The sequence below is a fragment of the Nyctereutes procyonoides genome, unplaced genomic scaffold (genome assembly GCF_905146905.1).
Source record: "Nyctereutes procyonoides isolate TBG_1078 unplaced genomic scaffold, NYPRO_anot_genome, whole genome shotgun sequence".
In the NCBI taxonomy this organism is placed as follows: domain Eukaryota; kingdom Metazoa; phylum Chordata; class Mammalia; order Carnivora; family Canidae; genus Nyctereutes; species Nyctereutes procyonoides.
Window position 1 is genome coordinate 12,707,878 of NW_026575137.1, and position 16,805 is coordinate 12,724,682.

Sequence of the window (16,805 nt, forward strand, 5' to 3'; positions counted from 1 at the left end):
CTGAGATCCCCGCGCCCCGGGCTCCGCCCCCCGCAGGAGCCCCGCCCCCGCCCCCCGCCGAGCGCCGCGTCTCCCGCTTCCAGGCCCCGCCCCGCTCCGCGATCCCCGCGCCCGGACTCCGCCCCCCGCAGGAGCCCCGCCCACGTGACCCGCCCGGGGCCCACGTGACCCGCGCGCCCCGCCCAGGCCGCCCACGTGACCCGCGGCCGTCCCCGCGCGCGGCGTGGATCGCGGCCCGAGCCGCCATTGTTCCGCGAGCGCCGGCAGCGGGGCCCGGCCCTGGCGCCGAGACGCCGCTTAGCGGCCGCCGCTGGAGACACGCCGTCCCGCCGCCCCGTGCCCCCGGCGGCCGAGCGAGGCGGACGCGGCGCGGCTGCGAGCCCCTGTCCCGGCGGCGGCTGCCGACCCCCGGCCCCGGCCCCGGCCCCGGCGCGAGGGGCGGCCGCGATGCGCTGGGCCTGAGGCCCCGGCCCGGCGTCCGCGCGCCCGCGAGCGGGGGAACATGGCTGCGCAGGGCTGGCAGGACGAGCTGGCGCGGCGCGCCGAGGAGGGCTCGGCCCGGCTGCGCGAGGTGCTGTCGCTCGGCCTGGGCTTCCTGCGCAGCGAGCTGGGCCTCGACCTGGGGCTGGAGCCGCGGCGGTACCCGGGCTGGGTGATCCTGGTGGGCACCGCCGCGCTCGGGCTGCTGCTGCCGCTGCTGCTCTGCTACGGCTGGGCCGCGGCGTGCGCCGGCGCCCGCAGGAAGCGGAGGAGCCCGCCCCGCCGGCGGGAGGAGGCGGCCCCGGCCCCCGCCCCGGCTCCGGGCCCCGACGACGCGGGCCTGCCGAGGAGCCTGCGCGGCGACGAGCCGAAGAAGCGGAGCCGCAAGAAAGCGCCCGACAAGCCCAAGGTGAGCCGCGGCGGGGCGGCGCGGGGCCGGCCGGCAGCGGCGTTACGGGCCGCGGGGCGGGGGGCTGCTCGGAGGCACCCGCGGCTCCCCGGGCCGACTCGCGCCCCCGCCCCCGCCCCCGGGGGGCCCGCCCTCGCGATCGCGGCCGGGCCCGGAGGGGGAGGCGGGCGCGGCGGGGATGACGGAGCAGAACGGTGCCGCCCCGGGGTCGGGCGCCGCCGGGCCGCGCCGTCCTGCCGCGCCGTCCTGCCGCGCCCGCCGTCGGCCCGGGGCGTCTCCCGCAGCGGTGCGCTCCAGACCACCGTACCGCTGAGCGGAGTCGGAGGCCGAGCACAGCTGCAAGCCGCCGCGGCCTATTTTTATGCGCGCCGCAGTGAGCTCTCTACCCCGCAGCCCGGTAAAGTAAGCGTGACCCCGGCCGTGCTGCGTGGGACGCGCTGGTGTGTGTCGGCGGTGAGAGGCACGCGCGCAGCAGGTGGAGCCAGCCCCGGAGACCTCGGGAATAACGCTCAGCGCTCGCAGTGCACGGTGCACGGTGCACGGACCGGACCGCGAGGGCTGATGAGGAGGCCTGGATCGCGGCGGACTGATTGCGCTGAAGGGATTGAGGAAAGGCTCTGGGAAAAGTGCGGTTTGAGTTCAAGCTAAAGCAGTGAGTGTGTTGTCCATGCTACGACCAAGGACCAAGACTGGAGTCGGTGCTGAAGAAGGGGCAGGTCACGGTCAGGGCACCGTGAGGCCCGCATAAGTGGTGACGCTCTGCCTGCTGATTACGAGGCTGTAAGATGCTTGCAAAAGCTAGAAGACAGTACAGCTTTACCAGCATGAATTCTACCTTGATTAGGAGAGGAAATGGAACGATGTGGAACATGATATGATTAAATTCATTGAGGTTACCGGAAAGTGACGCTATGGTCGACGAAGAGAACTTGGCTCCAAAGTAAGCAAAGAAGGTGATCTTGGAAAAACTACGTGCATTAGTAAGGCCAGACGCTGCGTGGATGGAGCAGGTTGTGAAAATTTCCAAGCCCTGTTTGGGAGGTCTAGAATTTCAGATAGACTTGAGCGGAGAGACAGGTGCTCCAGGAGCCCAGCCGGAGCGCCTCCTAGCACTCAGACTACCCTCTGCAGAAGGAACAGACGCCTGTGAAAACTTGCACTGTGAACAATACTCGTCAGACTTAGGACTCGCTGCTTCTCTTTTTCACTTTAGTTAAGGAGTGGGGCAGTGAATGAATAAAAAAATCTAAAATCGAGCTTCAGGGAATGGAGAGTGCTGAGTGAGAAAATACTCTGCCTCTCCCATGCTGCAGAGGTGTTGGAGAAGTTTGCCAACACTAACAAAATTCTAGCTTTCAGACTTTTTTGACGGCAACTGAAAGTAAGAAACACGTTTTACACTACAGTACCTGCCCTCCACCCCACATATCAGACCATTCTGTTTTTCTTTAATAATATTTGTGACCCGTCGGATTAGCTTCACATTTCATCACAAGGCGTGACCCACAGAACAGTCCTACCTATGGGACTGAGAAGCGAAAGCAACCATTTGTGTCCTGCCCAGATGCTTTGTACTGCGAGTGCTAAGTATTTACTTGGAGAAAAGCACACTGCTTGAGAACTAAAGGCAGTAAAAAGGAATACAGTATTTGTATGTCTCATTGTGAAGGGGTTACAAAAGTAAAAGCTCATTTGCTCCCCAGGGAGCTTTTTATTCCAGTTGTGGAAAAAGATAACCCTAAAAAACAAAAAGTTGACAGTGCAAACCCAGTGTGGGCCCAGGAGGCTGTGTATGACCTTATCACACAATCTGGCTTTGAGAGTGGGTGGGAGCAAGGTTGTGAAAGAGGCTCAAGTAGCAGAAAAGGAAGTAGAGGAAGACTTAATTCTGTCAGCCTGGCAGGAATGGAGAACCAGAGTTAAGTAAGGCATTTAACCTTGCTCTGGTGGTTAGCTTTATAAATTGGGGATCTTTAATTTTTTTTTTTAATTTATGATAGTCACAGAGAGAGAGAGAGGCAGAGACACAGGCAGAGGGAGAAGCAGGCTCCATGCACCGGAAGCCCGACGTGGGACTCGATCCCGGGTCTCCAGGATCGCGCGCCCTGGGCCAAAGGCAGGCGCCAAACCGCTGCGTCACCCAGGGATCCCCTATAAATTGGGGAGCTTAATTGCGTTAAAATACTGCAGAATTCCTCAAAATGTTACCTCCAACTACTTGGGATAGAGTTACTTTGAATGCTTGTTAAAACTTACAGATTCCTGAGCACCAGAATAGATCTTTAAAATTCAGAAGCTCTGGGACTGAGTCCAGGGAACCTGCATTTTGAATGAACTCCCTTGGTAAATCCTTGCTATTAGTTTAAAAATCATTCACTGGTGTTGGACCATAATATTCTTAGTATAGGAGAGCTTTCTGAGTTGAGTCATGTTTAATCTTAGACTCCATCTCCTCATTACCACATCATTCTGATACACATTTTAGGATCTACCTTACTCTGAGCCAGCTAAACTACTAGTTTTGTGAAAGGATATTACATATTCACGTAAATATTTTATTTTCATCTTTTTATCCCATTATTTTTAGTTCTCTCTTAAGTCATTCCAAATTTTGCAACTCAAGTTTTTAAAATTTGTTTCTAGTGGCTTATTTTTATCTGTAGAGTGGCTGGTATTTAGTTCTTTAAAATCTACCCATACGCACTTTTTTTTATATCATTTTGGTTTTTATCCCCTAAGAGTATCCTGGCATAGGTCTTTTAGGGTATGAATTGCAGGTTGTTTCCCTATTGAAAGTGACGGAGGTGGCACTTTTTGCTGGGCTTATTTCTTGGCATTTTTGGAAATTACTGATAGTTATTTCCAGTGACACCTAGTACAATGTGAATATTAAATGGGCACTCAGTAAGTATTTTTAACTTGACTTAATTTAGGTATATGTAAAATCTCAGATAACTGGTCTTGAACAATTGCTCTGAATTTTAGCTGGAAGCCTTTAACTCAGGATCAACTTTGACGAAAATTCATCTTAGTGAAAAATTTATTTTTATATTAGCATAAGACTTCTCATCAGAATTAGCCATAGTGCAGTTGTCGATAGCTATGAGCTGGCTGAATAGTGTTTTGTCTCGTTTGTTCTGTGTAACCTTGCATCGTAACTGGCATTCAGTAAATAATTACTGAATGCGTAAAGTAGTCAGATGTCCTACCGTTCCCATTCTTCATGCCTGGTAAGTAGCCATATGAGCCACCGTTATATTTTTACGGTGGACGGTGGCTGTCTTTGCCTCTTCTGGCTAAAATCCTGTGAAGTCCAGTCATTCTACAGCCAATAAATCATTTTGATAGTGGGTGGTGTCTTTTGTAGTTATTACTTCTATTCCAGTTTCATTGCTACTGCCCTACTTTTGGACTTTCTTGTCTTTTGTTTAGACTATACTAACAGCATCCTGACTGGTTTTCCTGCTTCTAGTCTCTTTGTTGCCATTCCTTTCTACCGACTCCTGCCAGTTAAATCTTTTAAAGCCCAGTTCTGATCATGACTTTCATGTTCATATCTTGTCAGTAGTTTCCCCATCATATGTTGAGTAAAATCCAGTCTATGATATGGCCATGATGGAACCCCATCTTAGATTTATCTCCTAACCATTATCCCAAATGCATTCTCATTAGCTAGACTACAGTATCTCTTTATTCACACTATTTTGTTCCATTAGAAAGTCTGTCTTTCTGTATTTTTCTACAAGTTCTACTTATCCTTCAAGGCCCAACTATCTCTACCATAAAGCCTTCCCTAGCTAGAGTTAGTCTCCATGTTTTGTATGTTTATTTTATGTTCTGTTACGATATCTAAAACAAGAAGACAGAACATTGTCTAGGAATGTACCTGTAGGACAATTCCACATTTTTTTTTCCCTAGCTCTGTGCATGCCCCTGAGTGATCAGGAAAGCACCTCGAGTATTGATTTTGAGATTAGAAATTAATCTTAGTAGGTGAACTTGCCAATGGGGAATCTCTGAATAATGGGCATCAACTTTGTATTTATCTATAATTGGACCATTCCTTTTATCTCCTCATATGTAGGTGTGTATACTTCTCCACTTGGAAATCTGACATTTGCCTCAAATTTTAATATCTGCAAAACAATTCACGATACAATTCCCTGCTTTCTCTCCTTGTCTTCCTCCTCATTTCTGTAAATGGTAAAAGAGTGCCACCCAGTTATTCAAGCCAGAAATCTAAGAATCATTCTTGATTCTTCCCTTTTCCTCACCTCTTTATATCTTCCCTACCTCATGTCTAATCTATGAGCAAATACCATCCATTTTATTTCCAAGATGTGTATATTCAGTCTGACAACTCTCATTCTTTTGTCTGGCACCTTAGTTCACTTATATAGCAGTAGCTTCTGCAAGGCTGCCTCCAGTCCTAAAGCCAACACTGATCTAAAATCAACACTTCAGTAGCTTTTGCATTTAAAATCTAAACTTCTTTCCTAAGTGGCTCAGCACCTGGTTTTCTAAGTTGATTTTAAGTTAATTTCCTCATTATAACCTCCAGCAATGGTGATCTTTTTTTCAGTTCTGCAGACTCTTTCACAACCCAGTGCCTTTACATGAACTATTATTAACACTTCTGGAATAATTCCCGCCCCCCCCCCACCGCTGTTCTCATCAGCCTATAGATCGCACCTTAAAACTCTCACCATCCTAGGAAATCATTTTCTGATCACCCTATTTGAAATAGGCATCCTCTTTTATTTTGTCTCAACCTTTTATGTGTGGGTTTTTTGGTTTTTGGTTTTTTTGTTTTTTGGTAATTATCACAGTTTGTAAACCGTGTACTTGCCCATTAATTTTTTTGAGGTCTTTTGCTTCCACTAGGGAAAAGCCTTGCTCACCTTGCTATGCAGTTGCAAAACAGTGCCTGGCATGTAAGAGCCTTTGATAACTTTCTGTTGGACTAAATTCTGAATGAAGTACTATAATGATATCTCACAGTTTAATTGGATAATTTATTTCATTAAATAAATTTATTTTTTAAGATATTCCTAAAGAATTCTATCTTTTTTTCTTAGGTAGTAGTTTTGCTATATTATTTCAGGTATTAGTAAAGGTGTAAATTATATCACTTGCCACCTACATACAGGATTTTCTTTTTACCTTTAAATCACTGCCCTCTTAGGTTTTTTTTTTTTTTTATGAGTGGAAATATATTTTTCATGTAGCATGGCTTCTGAAAATATGTGAAGTATCCCCTATGTTTCCCAGCTGAAAAACAGCCACTTACTCCAATGTCAGGACAAGCTGGCTGTTTTGAGTGTGTTGAACTTCCTGAAATAAGTCATAATACACTTTAAAGTGATCAACATTCTTTTTTATGGTGACTTGCAGGATTATTCAAGGGAAAATTTGACAATTATTTTTTTAAATTTAAACACAAGGTTTATTGTAGTTTCATATCTTTATGATTAGGAATTTGACAGTTCCTAATGTTTGGAGTTTGGACTTAGCCCTCTTAGTTTTAAGTAATAAAAGTATAATCATTCAGTTAAAAAATCGTAAGTCATAGTTAAAACAAATATTCCCAATTTTACAGAAAAGGAATCCTGAGATTCATAAAGATTAAGTAACTTACTCAAAGTCACAGAGCAAAGGAGTTTCAAAGGCTAAATAAACAGCATCCTATTTTTTAGTCTACTGACTCGGCTGTTATTTCCACTGTGGTTTCCATAGCATGTTCAAGGATGTTTCATTCATAGAACAAATCCAGTTTTCCCAGTGATTTAAAGCTCTCTGTATTTCTTTTAAAATTTACTTTTAGAATCAGAAATTTGTGCTGAAAATTGTGAAGACTTTTACCAAAGCTCCAGCATTTTGGCTTCTTTGGTTATATGACAGGACTTTTTCATCTTGTCATTTTATCCATATAGTGGCCTAGTAGAGAAGACCTTTAATAGTTCTGCTTATCTTAGATACCGAGAGCAGCAAGCAGTAAGCCCTCTGAACATCTGGGTTTCTCTTAGACTTGGGCATTCCTGATTAATGTACTACTTCTCAAGGTCATGAAAGCTTTGAAAATATTTTTAAATTAATATTATTATTCAGGCAAAATCAAGAGCTCTAAGTGAGGAATTGGGGTTATTTGACCACTTTTAAAGTTTGCTTGCTATTATACCAGAGAGCATCCAACAGGATCCAAGAAAGTACATGGCTGTGTATCTGCTGTATCATGTGTAGCCCTTATCTCAGTACCTATCAGAGGTAAAATCTTGAAAATCAATACTGTTTTGAATTCTTCAGAAATCCCCTTAGCATAATTTGGCCAGGTGACAGATGTGGAGTGTCAGGTCTATCCTGTGAAAGTAGCTCTGAATGTCAGTGATGCAGTCAACAAGTAGATAGTTTGGAATCCCTGAAGAGTTGAGTCTTTGGCTAGATGCTTAGAAGGCAAGAGGGATCTTTACACTAAAGGAAATATCTTAGGGTATACAACCAGGATTTCGCAAATTTGAATTATGGGCCATATTTGTAAGATTGTTCTCAGTTATTCAGAGTTTAAAATTGGAGTTGAATTTAAAAATAATTTGGTAAACTACTGTCACTGAAACTAGTTTATGGTATGTTTAGTTTACGTAATTGATATATTGACATTTGACAGAAAAAGCCAGTTTTATGCTTTCAAATAAATAACAAGGAATTGTTCTATCATGAATTTGTATCAGAACTCTTCAAACCTAAAATAAACGGAGACAAGGTCTCAGTTCATTAGATTAAGTGTTGATCATGTAAAGCATCTGGCAAGGTGCTTGGCACTTGGCAGATACTTGGAAATTGTTATAGACTGATCTATCAGCTATCAGTGATATTCCTTGAATTTCCTTAACATCTTGCCTTTTTTAATCTTTTGTATGAAGGGAGTAATATATATATACGTATGCATCCTATGTGTTCAGTATAACTTTGAGCTAGGAAAGTTGAAACTCCAGTGAAGTAGTAACTTGTCCAGGGTGGCACACATTTGGGAATTCAGCCCTGATTTCAGCTTGCCTTCAGATCCCATACTGTTTTCCTTTAAAGGGGTAAGGTTGGAGGGGTAGGGAGAAGAGGTAAGAGTATACCTTTTGTCTTGTATTTTAATGTTGCCTCCTCCTTTTGCTAGGTTCTAGGCTTTTTGAAGGCAGAGATTGTGCCTCACTAGTCTTTGTTTCAAGATTTTAAGGGTTCTACATATTACTCTATTATGTTCACTTACTATGTCGAGTGAATGAACATAAGTGAATATGATGTAATTTTCAACTATAAGCAGGTTTTTTTTTAAAAAAAGACATGAACATATTTCATTTATATTATAGATAATGAAATCAAAGGTTAAGTCAAGGAAAATGCTTATTATAATCATAGTATAGAAGGTTTTTTTTTAAGATTTTATTTATTCATGAGAGGCACACAGAGAAGCAGAGACACCGGTATAGGGGGAAGCAGGCTCCATGCAGGGGAGCCTGATGTGGGACTCGATCCCAGGACCCTGGGATTATGACCTGAGTGAAAGGCAGACACTCAACCACTGAGCCACCCAGGCACCCCTAGAAGTCAAGTCTTATTTATTTATATTAGAAGTTAAGTCTTAATGCCAGCTTTGTGCAATTCCAATCCCATGGTCTTTTCATACTCATTTTTTCCTTTTTTTTTTTTTGGTAGTTGGTAGACTGCCCCTCTAGTTTCTAAACTTAAGATGTTTCCAAGTAATTTGATGTTAGGGTTTTTATATATTTTATATATAGAAATAAAATTTATATAGATAAATGAAAATAGTGTTCTAATTGGTTTCATTTTAGAAGTCAAATGTTAAACTATATATGTTTATCTTAGGTGTAGATTTTTTTGCAGTTTATAATCAGTTTAACAAACATGTATAGGCTGCTCAAATGGAGTAGGTGTTTGTTATTAAGCACATCATCTTATTCTGAACCTCAAAACTCCTGCTGGAAGAGGGGGCATCTGGGTGGCTCAGTGGTTGAGCGTATGCCTTTGGCTGGGGTCGTGATCCTCGGGTCCTGGGATCGAGTCCCACATTGGGCTCCCCACAGGGACCCTGCTTCTCCCTCTGCCTTTGTCTCTGCCTCTCTCTGTGTCTCTTGTGAATAAATAAAATCTTTAAAAAAAAAAAAACTCCTGGAGGGTAAAATCTTTTCATTTATCCTTGTTACTGGGGTCCCTAGCCCAGTGCCTGGTATTGGAGTGCTTAATAAATGTTTATGGAATTGTATAGAATTAATAATTTGAAGGTTGACTAACATGAAGAATTTTAATATCTTTAAATCAAGCATTATTAAATAAGAGCCCCTACTCCACTGCTATGTGTCCCCCTCCTGCATTTTATTTTCTTGATTGTCAGCTAGGTATTTTCATTCTGATACATCACCACCCCTCCAAACACACACAGTGTTCTTTCATGAATGAGATTTTAAAAGAACGTGGCGTCGGAGTTGGGAAATGTATAATAATAAGGCAGATAGAGCATTGCCTACAAGGAGTTTATCCATATAAGAAATGATTATATTACTTTTCTGTTACTGGTTGATTTTCATCAGAGTTGGAGGATGTTCTTGTCTAATTTAAAATACAGATTGTATGCCATATATGAAATTAACTTTGGTTAGTCCTGGAAGGGACCCTCGGAGTTTTCTAGAAAATTTTATACTAGGGTACAATTAGAGGCCCGTGTAATGGTTAATCTGTAGAAACACACCATATATATTAAGGCTTCATGATGAGAGAAGATAATACCTTTGTGTAAAACCCAGATTGGCAGTCAGGTTGTATTTAAAGTGTTGGTTTGCAGTTAGTTTTCATGTGAGCAGATCTACATAATATGCTTCCATTTCTGGATTTGCTGATTTAAGCATGGTTAACGATTTTCCGGGACCGGGCCTTCTTGACCAGCTAGTGGCAGAGTAAGAGGACAGATTGGTGTTGCTGGGTAGAAGAGGGCACAGCCACCATAATGTGTCCTTTTCTCCTGCTGCCAAGAGCTCTGTTGACTTTATTCTTGGGATAGGATGCTTATTGTTTCATGTTATCAGGCATTTTGGGGGAGTTGTTGCTGACTTACGGACTCCCACTAGTAGTAAGAGCTATAGAAAGCCCAAGAGTTAGCGGAACAGTGGGAAATCTGCACGGACCAAAGGAACAGCTGCAGTTACAGCAATTGCTTGTTTTTGTTGCCAAGAAGGAAGTAAAATGGTCACAGGTTGGTGTGGGACCACCTCTGGCTTGGTGGTCACTTCAGAGTCTATGAAATGGAAACGGGGTCACTGATTAGAGGACTCCAGATTTCCTATTTGTTCAAGAGGAAAGATTATTTCATCTTTCATCTGGGAGGCTATATCAACAGTGTTTGCAGTTGGTCTCAAAGGAATTGCACTGAACTTTTTATGCACTTTTAACCACTTAATTTCTCACCTTTTAGCACTTAATAAATAAATTAAAATGACTCAGTGTAGTCATTTACGTGAATAGAATGGAAGTGCTGTATAAGTGACTATGATGGAAAGTTTCCTGAAGGGTTTAAGTTAAATTTTACAAAGGTAAGCCTGTGAGCTGCCAGTTCGGGATGGGAAACTGGAATTAGAGCTGCAGGATTACTCAGGTGGCATAAGGCTTGTATAGAAAGGTAAAGTCAACCATAGGAAATCGGGACAAGTTTGGCTAAAGAGGACAGTATGAACTAAGAACTAGCATATGAGAATTGACAGGTAAGATGGTGATGTTAGAAAGTAGAATTAAGCAGTTTTATATTCCTGCTGTGGTTATGGCTCTAAGTCCAGATTCCGATAAGGGTTTTCTTACCTTTTTCTGTGTAGTAACCCCTGCCACACAGGCATATACCTATACAGGAAGGTCAGCTAGAGGAAGCAGCATGAAAGTGACAGAACAGCACAGGAGAGAGAAAACCAGATGAAGAGTAAGGAGACCTGCGTTTGGCATCTGACTTCCACAAGTTGGTTAAGAGCCGGCAGATTGCATTGGGATTAAGTACGCAATCCATCAGCTAGAAGACTGCTTTTGTTTTGGTTTTTCTGCCATTAATCTGAGGAAGCCTACCAATTGGGATTTAGAATATTAATAGTCTCTCTAATTGTATATACCTGATAATTTTGAACAAACAAGTTACATTATAGAAACTTGAACATTCATATTGTTCTCTTGAGTATGGCTCTACTATAACGAGTAATCTGGTGGAAGTCTATCCTGCAAGAACTGGAAGATAAGGCAACTGAAACTCGTATATTGATTTACTGACTCACTGTGTTGGAATATGAGCATAGGCAAGTGAGCAGAAGTAGGATCCAGGGACGTCTGGGTGGCTCAGTCAGTTAAGTGGCTGCCTTCGGCTCTGGTCATGATCCCAGGGTCCTGGGATCCAGCCTCTGTCTGGCTCCCTGCTCAGTTGGGGGTCTGTTTTTCTCTCTCCCTCTGCCCTCTCCCATGTGTGTGTGTACGCATGTGTGCGCACACATGCACTCGTTCTCTCAAATAAATAAAAATCTTAAAAAAAAAAAAAAAAGTAGTAGTAGTAGGATCCAGAAAGAAGAGGTGAGAATACAGATACCTGGACCTCATTCTTCAAACTCCTAATTCGCAATACATTTCTGGTGATAGGGCTCAGAAATGTTACTGGGGAGGGGGGGAGGTTAACCCCCAAAACTTAGTGATTCTGATTGAAAGTCAGATTTAGAAGAATTCACAGACTTAATTTATTCATGAGCACCTCTAAGAGCTATAATTTTATTTTAGAAGTATTAAAGCTGAGGTGGATTTTTTAAGTTGTAGCAGCAGATTGGTAAATTCCTTAATCCCACAACAGTAGAGATTTAGGCAATAGAATTACAAGAGACATTAAAGATAATATAACAAACTGTGGTAAGTACATGGACCACATCTGGCCCCCTACCACTGTTTTATAAATAAAGCTTTATTGGAACACAGCCACACTCATTAATTTAGATCTATGGCTGCCTTGTACTACTATAGCAGAGTTTTGTAGTGCAACAGAGATGATGTGGCCTACAGAGTGTAAATATTTCCTGTCCCTTTACTGACAAAGTATGCCAACTTTTGAGTAGATCAGACCTATCATTTTATCTATATGGAAATAAGATTCAAAGATAATGAGTGAAACGTTCTGAGATTATACAACTAATTGGTGGTTAGAGCGCAAATACAGTTTGGTTCCCTCTTTTCCTGCTTTCGTTCCATTATTTTTTGTTGGAGGAACTGATATACGGGTAAGATCGGAAAATATATTTGTGGTACAGTATTTTATTTATAGGTTCATTATTAATTATATTATGAAACACAGTTACCATGAACAGTAGTCCAGGTGTTAGATAACATGGCTATACAGAAACCTTTTTAATTTGGGTCGGGCGGTGGAATTTGGTTGTAGTATATTCTGTTTCCTGAGTATAAATCTTTTGTTTGATCTATCAAGCAGTTTGATAACAAGATTCTTATATATTGCTCATGCAGCCAAATGGACGGACTGTTGAAGTGGCTGATGAGGAACTTGTCCAAACTCCTCGAAGTATTACAGCAAAGCAGCCCTTAGAGACAGATAAGAAAAATGAAAAGGTAAGTTTGGGAACATATGAAATTATATGCAAGGCTCTTAATAAGAGAGTAACATATAAAAATGATGCTTTTCTGTTTCACAAAAGTGTACCTATAGAGCCCATTTAAGGATAACTGAAAATCTGGATTTTTCATAGCATATAGGTGGTGAAGGTTTAAGTAAGTTGTTTTGTCTTTTAACTTTTAAAAGGAAGGATATCACTAAGTATTTTAAGTATCATGTGACATTACTATTCATTTTGCCAAAAGTTTGTTCATGACTTGAACATCTTTTGTATGAGTAAGGTTCCAGGTATGTGACATGCCTCTTATTTGAAAACAGAATTGTGTTATCTTTGTTAATAGTGCACTTCTGACATAAAAAGCTTACCACAATTGTTCCGTAATATTCAGTATTGAAACAGATTGCTGTTCTCATGGAGACATAATTGTCTATTTACTGTAGACAGTTTGACTTTGTTTGACAAAAGGGAATATTCTATACTCAGGTCATTATTAAAATGTTTGGATGTGCACTCTTAAGTTTTCAAATAAGACAATCTATCATACCTCATAAATGATACATTCCTGGGATTTTATTCAGTTTTCAGTGTTAGAATTGACCTTTTTTTTTTTTCTTACTCAGTTTAGTTTGTAAGTAGGCAAAATGTAAAAAACTGTTAACAGTGGGTTGTCCTGCTATAGGAGAAAGGCTTTTCATTTAAGTGTTTTTGGTACATTAAATACTTGTGCCCCCCCCCGTCCCCTTTTTAAAACCCTACTCATGCATAACTCCTTTTCAAGAAAGACAGACAAAATAAAAGATAACCAGAGATAGGTAAGTGTTTTCCAGTAACTGGAATACAACAGTTGCAGTCCTACAGAATACTAGTAAGAAATGGTTGCTGCAGTTTCTTAATGCTTGCAATTTCATTTTTTTTAAAGATTGTATTTATTTATTTATGAGAGACAGAGAGAGAGACAGAGGGAGAAGCAGGCTCCTTGTGGGGAACCTGATATGGGACCTGATCCTGGGACTCCAGGATCATGCCCTGGGTCAAAGGCAGACACTAAACCACTGAGCCACCCAGGCGTCCCATGCTTACAATTTCAAAATGTCTTTGAAGAATTGGCAAGATAATTCTCCCTCTGTAGCCCAGTAAAATTGGTCTAGGGCCAAGACAGCTCCAGGTAGGGTGGCTTAAAATGAAGGGTAATTATAGAAAAGAGTTAAATTTATGCCTTTATTTTGCCTTTAGCAGAAAAATAAAATAATAAATGATTTGTATCAGCAAATAAGCATATGATTTCAGGATTGCGAATTTACAGAATGCATATCTTATATGTCTAATATGGATTTATACTTCTTCCATCTAAAGTTTCCTTGTTTCTGGGCTTTCTGTGTAGTAGTGAGCATTTTATGTTTATTCTTGCTTCCACTTGCTGAATTGTCTTGAAGAATTCATAGCTGAATAACCAATGAACTACCATTCATCTCTGATTGATGAATCATATGTAGATTGGGTATATTAGGCTATAAAACCACAGTTGAGTTTATAATCATTATGAAATTTTTGATAGGAAATAATGATGATAATTGACATTTGTTAAGTATCTGTAACATGGCAGGCACTTTGCAAGGTGAGGTATGTGTATATGTATGAATATATTTATGTATGTCTAGTAGAGACAAGTTATTGGGTACTTACTGGGTGTACTTTTAAGACTTCACAGAATATCTATACGTTACTCTATGTATGCTCTACCAGAGCACTGAGGAGGTGGTATTATACCTATCTTACAAATAAGAAATCTGGGGCAGCCATGGTGGCTCAGCGGTTTAGCACCGCCTTCAGCCCAGGGCATGATCCTGGAGACCCGGGATGGAGTCCCACGTCGGGCTCCCAGCATGGAGCCTGCTTCTCCCTCTGCCTGTGTCTCTGCCTCTCTCTCTCTCTCTCTCTCTCTCTCTCTCTCTCTCTCTCTTTCTCTTTCTCTCTCTCTCTGTGTCTCTAATAAATAGAAATAAAAAGTCTTAAAAAAAAAAAAAGAAATCTGAGGCAAAAGTTAATCAAACCTATTGAAAGTAGTCACTTGTAACCGAGACCCATCTGACTTCAAAGTCTGTGTTTTTTACTACTCTGAATGATCTCTGATCCTTTTATAAACTCTACCAGACAGACAGACAGTAAGAGCCCCATTGTACAGATAAGGGCTCTGAGACATAGAGGGATTTTGTGATTTCATTCGTTTCATAGTTTCTGAGGTAGGATTTGAATCCAGCTCATTCTGATGCCAAAGCCCATGTACTTGTTACCTTGATGGTGCCTCCTCCTTTCAGTTGCTGTTGCTTTTTCAGGGCGGAGCTTCTGCCTTTGGTTTGCTGCCTATTTGATTTGACTTTTGGCAAAATAGTAAATGCTGCAACTCACAGCTAGTGTTTCTTTTTGCCATCTGCATCTTGGATTTATGCTTTTTTAACTCGGTTCCATCCAAGAGACCTCATTTCAGTTAATTTTTTATGCTCTTGCACTGTGTGTGTTTTTGTGTGTTTTAAATATGTGTTTTTAAAGACTTTTTAGTGCTTTTTTTATAAAGATGCTTACCATAGATCTTCTTAAGAACTTTCATATACATTATTGTACATTTGTTTTCCTCTCAGAGCTATATCTTGGGCACTTTGAGAAGTACACTTTGCCTATGGAATAATTACACTCTAAGCTGTAATGTTGAATCCTTTCTCTGTCACTTGAATAAACCTTATGAAGACAAACATTGTCTAAGAACCATATATGACAGGAATTATAGATCTTGGGCCTGTAAAGCAAGTTAAACTTACCATAGTTTCTAGGTCTTTATTTGGCTCTGAAGGTCAGTGCTTCATTGGTACTGGTCTCTGGTGGAGTATACATAGGACCATTAGCTAGGCTTAATGCATTGTGCTAGTAGATGCAGAGGAGAATGGAAGATGTACCTAACCCTCAGAGAGGTTGCAGTCTAGTTAAGGAAATGCAAGCACAAGAGAAGATAACTGGTGTAACAATTGAGTGCCAATTATTCAGAGAAGTAAGATTGTCCTGTTTGGGTGGTCACAAAAGATTGACTTAATTGGACTTCTAAGGATGAGGATGGTATTTCAGTAACTAGAAGTGAGGAGGCCAGTTCTGGCAGGTGAAAGAAACAAATGAACACAATCAGACATTATTCAGCTAAAACAAAAGAACGTATTCAGACATACTCAATGGAAAGCCAGCCCTAAATGAGTTTGACCCATCAGGGTTGGGTGGGGGGAATGATAAAAATAGATACAGCTAGCAACAACACTTATGAAAACAAATCAGGCTTGTATCAGTGATTTATGAGAGTCTGAATTTAGATGAAGTGCAAAGGTTGTAAGTAAGAGAAACAACAGAAACAAAAATATATGAAATTTGGTCACCATCAGGTTTTCAGGATGCAGTGGTGTCCCGCTGAAATACTAATAATACCACTCATTTTAAGTATTAATACGCTCCTACATTTTTTTGATGCTATATAATACAAATATTTTCACATCTCTTAACACTGATAATAACTCTTGGTTGGGGAGGAAGGGGAATATTATCATTTTTTTTAAACCAATCTCATTAAAAAGAGTTTAGTGGATTGCCCAAGATCACATAGCTAGTAAATAATGATCCCTCAATTTTGCTGGGGCAGCATTTCTCTTAAAGTGTGGTTTGTGGACCCCTGAGAAGGAGTCCAGGGAACCTTTTGTTGAGTCCTGGAAGACAAAACTGTTTTCATAAAATTGAGACATTATTTGCCTTTTTCACTGTGTTGATATATGCGTGAATGGTACAAGAGCAATAGCAGGTAAAACTGACTTCTAGCACAAATCATGAGAGTTTACTATAGTAACTACTACAAATTACTAGTAGCTGTAATCTTTATTGCAATCCACTCGCAGTTAAAAAAGAAAAAAAAAGCCAATTTCACTTAAGAGTGTCGTTAATAAGGTTGCAAAAATGATCATTATTGGTTTAATTAAATCTTGACCTTTAAACACATGCTTTTTAATTATTTCGTATGATGAAATGGGAAGTATACATACAGCATGCTGTGTACTGAAGAAGAGTGGTTGTCTTGAGGAAAAACACCTGTACAATTGAGTTACAGTCTGGACTAGCCATTTATTTCATGTTGCTCCATCTTAACTTGAAAGAAGAGCTGAAGGCTGTGGTTATTTAGACTTAGGGTATTTGTATTCTCAAAAACAAGATGATCCTGTCACTTCAAGGAGAATAACAGTATTTGTTGT

The 16,805-nt window shown here is 41.6% G+C and overlaps 1 protein-coding gene across 3 annotated transcripts in view; it reads left to right on the forward strand.

Moving 5' to 3' along the window:
- The first annotated feature begins 224 nt into the window (after positions 1–224).
- MTDH (metadherin) overlaps positions 225–16,805 on the forward strand; it is a 56,022-nt gene continuing 39,441 nt past the window's right edge. For 2 of the 3 annotated variants that reach the window (XM_055303320.1, XM_055303322.1), the window contains exons 1-2: positions 225–889; positions 12,425–12,526. In XM_055303320.1, coding sequence (XP_055159295.1) covers positions 503–889; positions 12,425–12,526 — 489 coding nt within the window. In that variant the 5' untranslated portion in view covers positions 225–502. The remainder of the gene's footprint in view (positions 890–12,424; positions 12,527–16,805) is intronic. The other variant, XM_055303321.1, reaches the window with a different exon arrangement.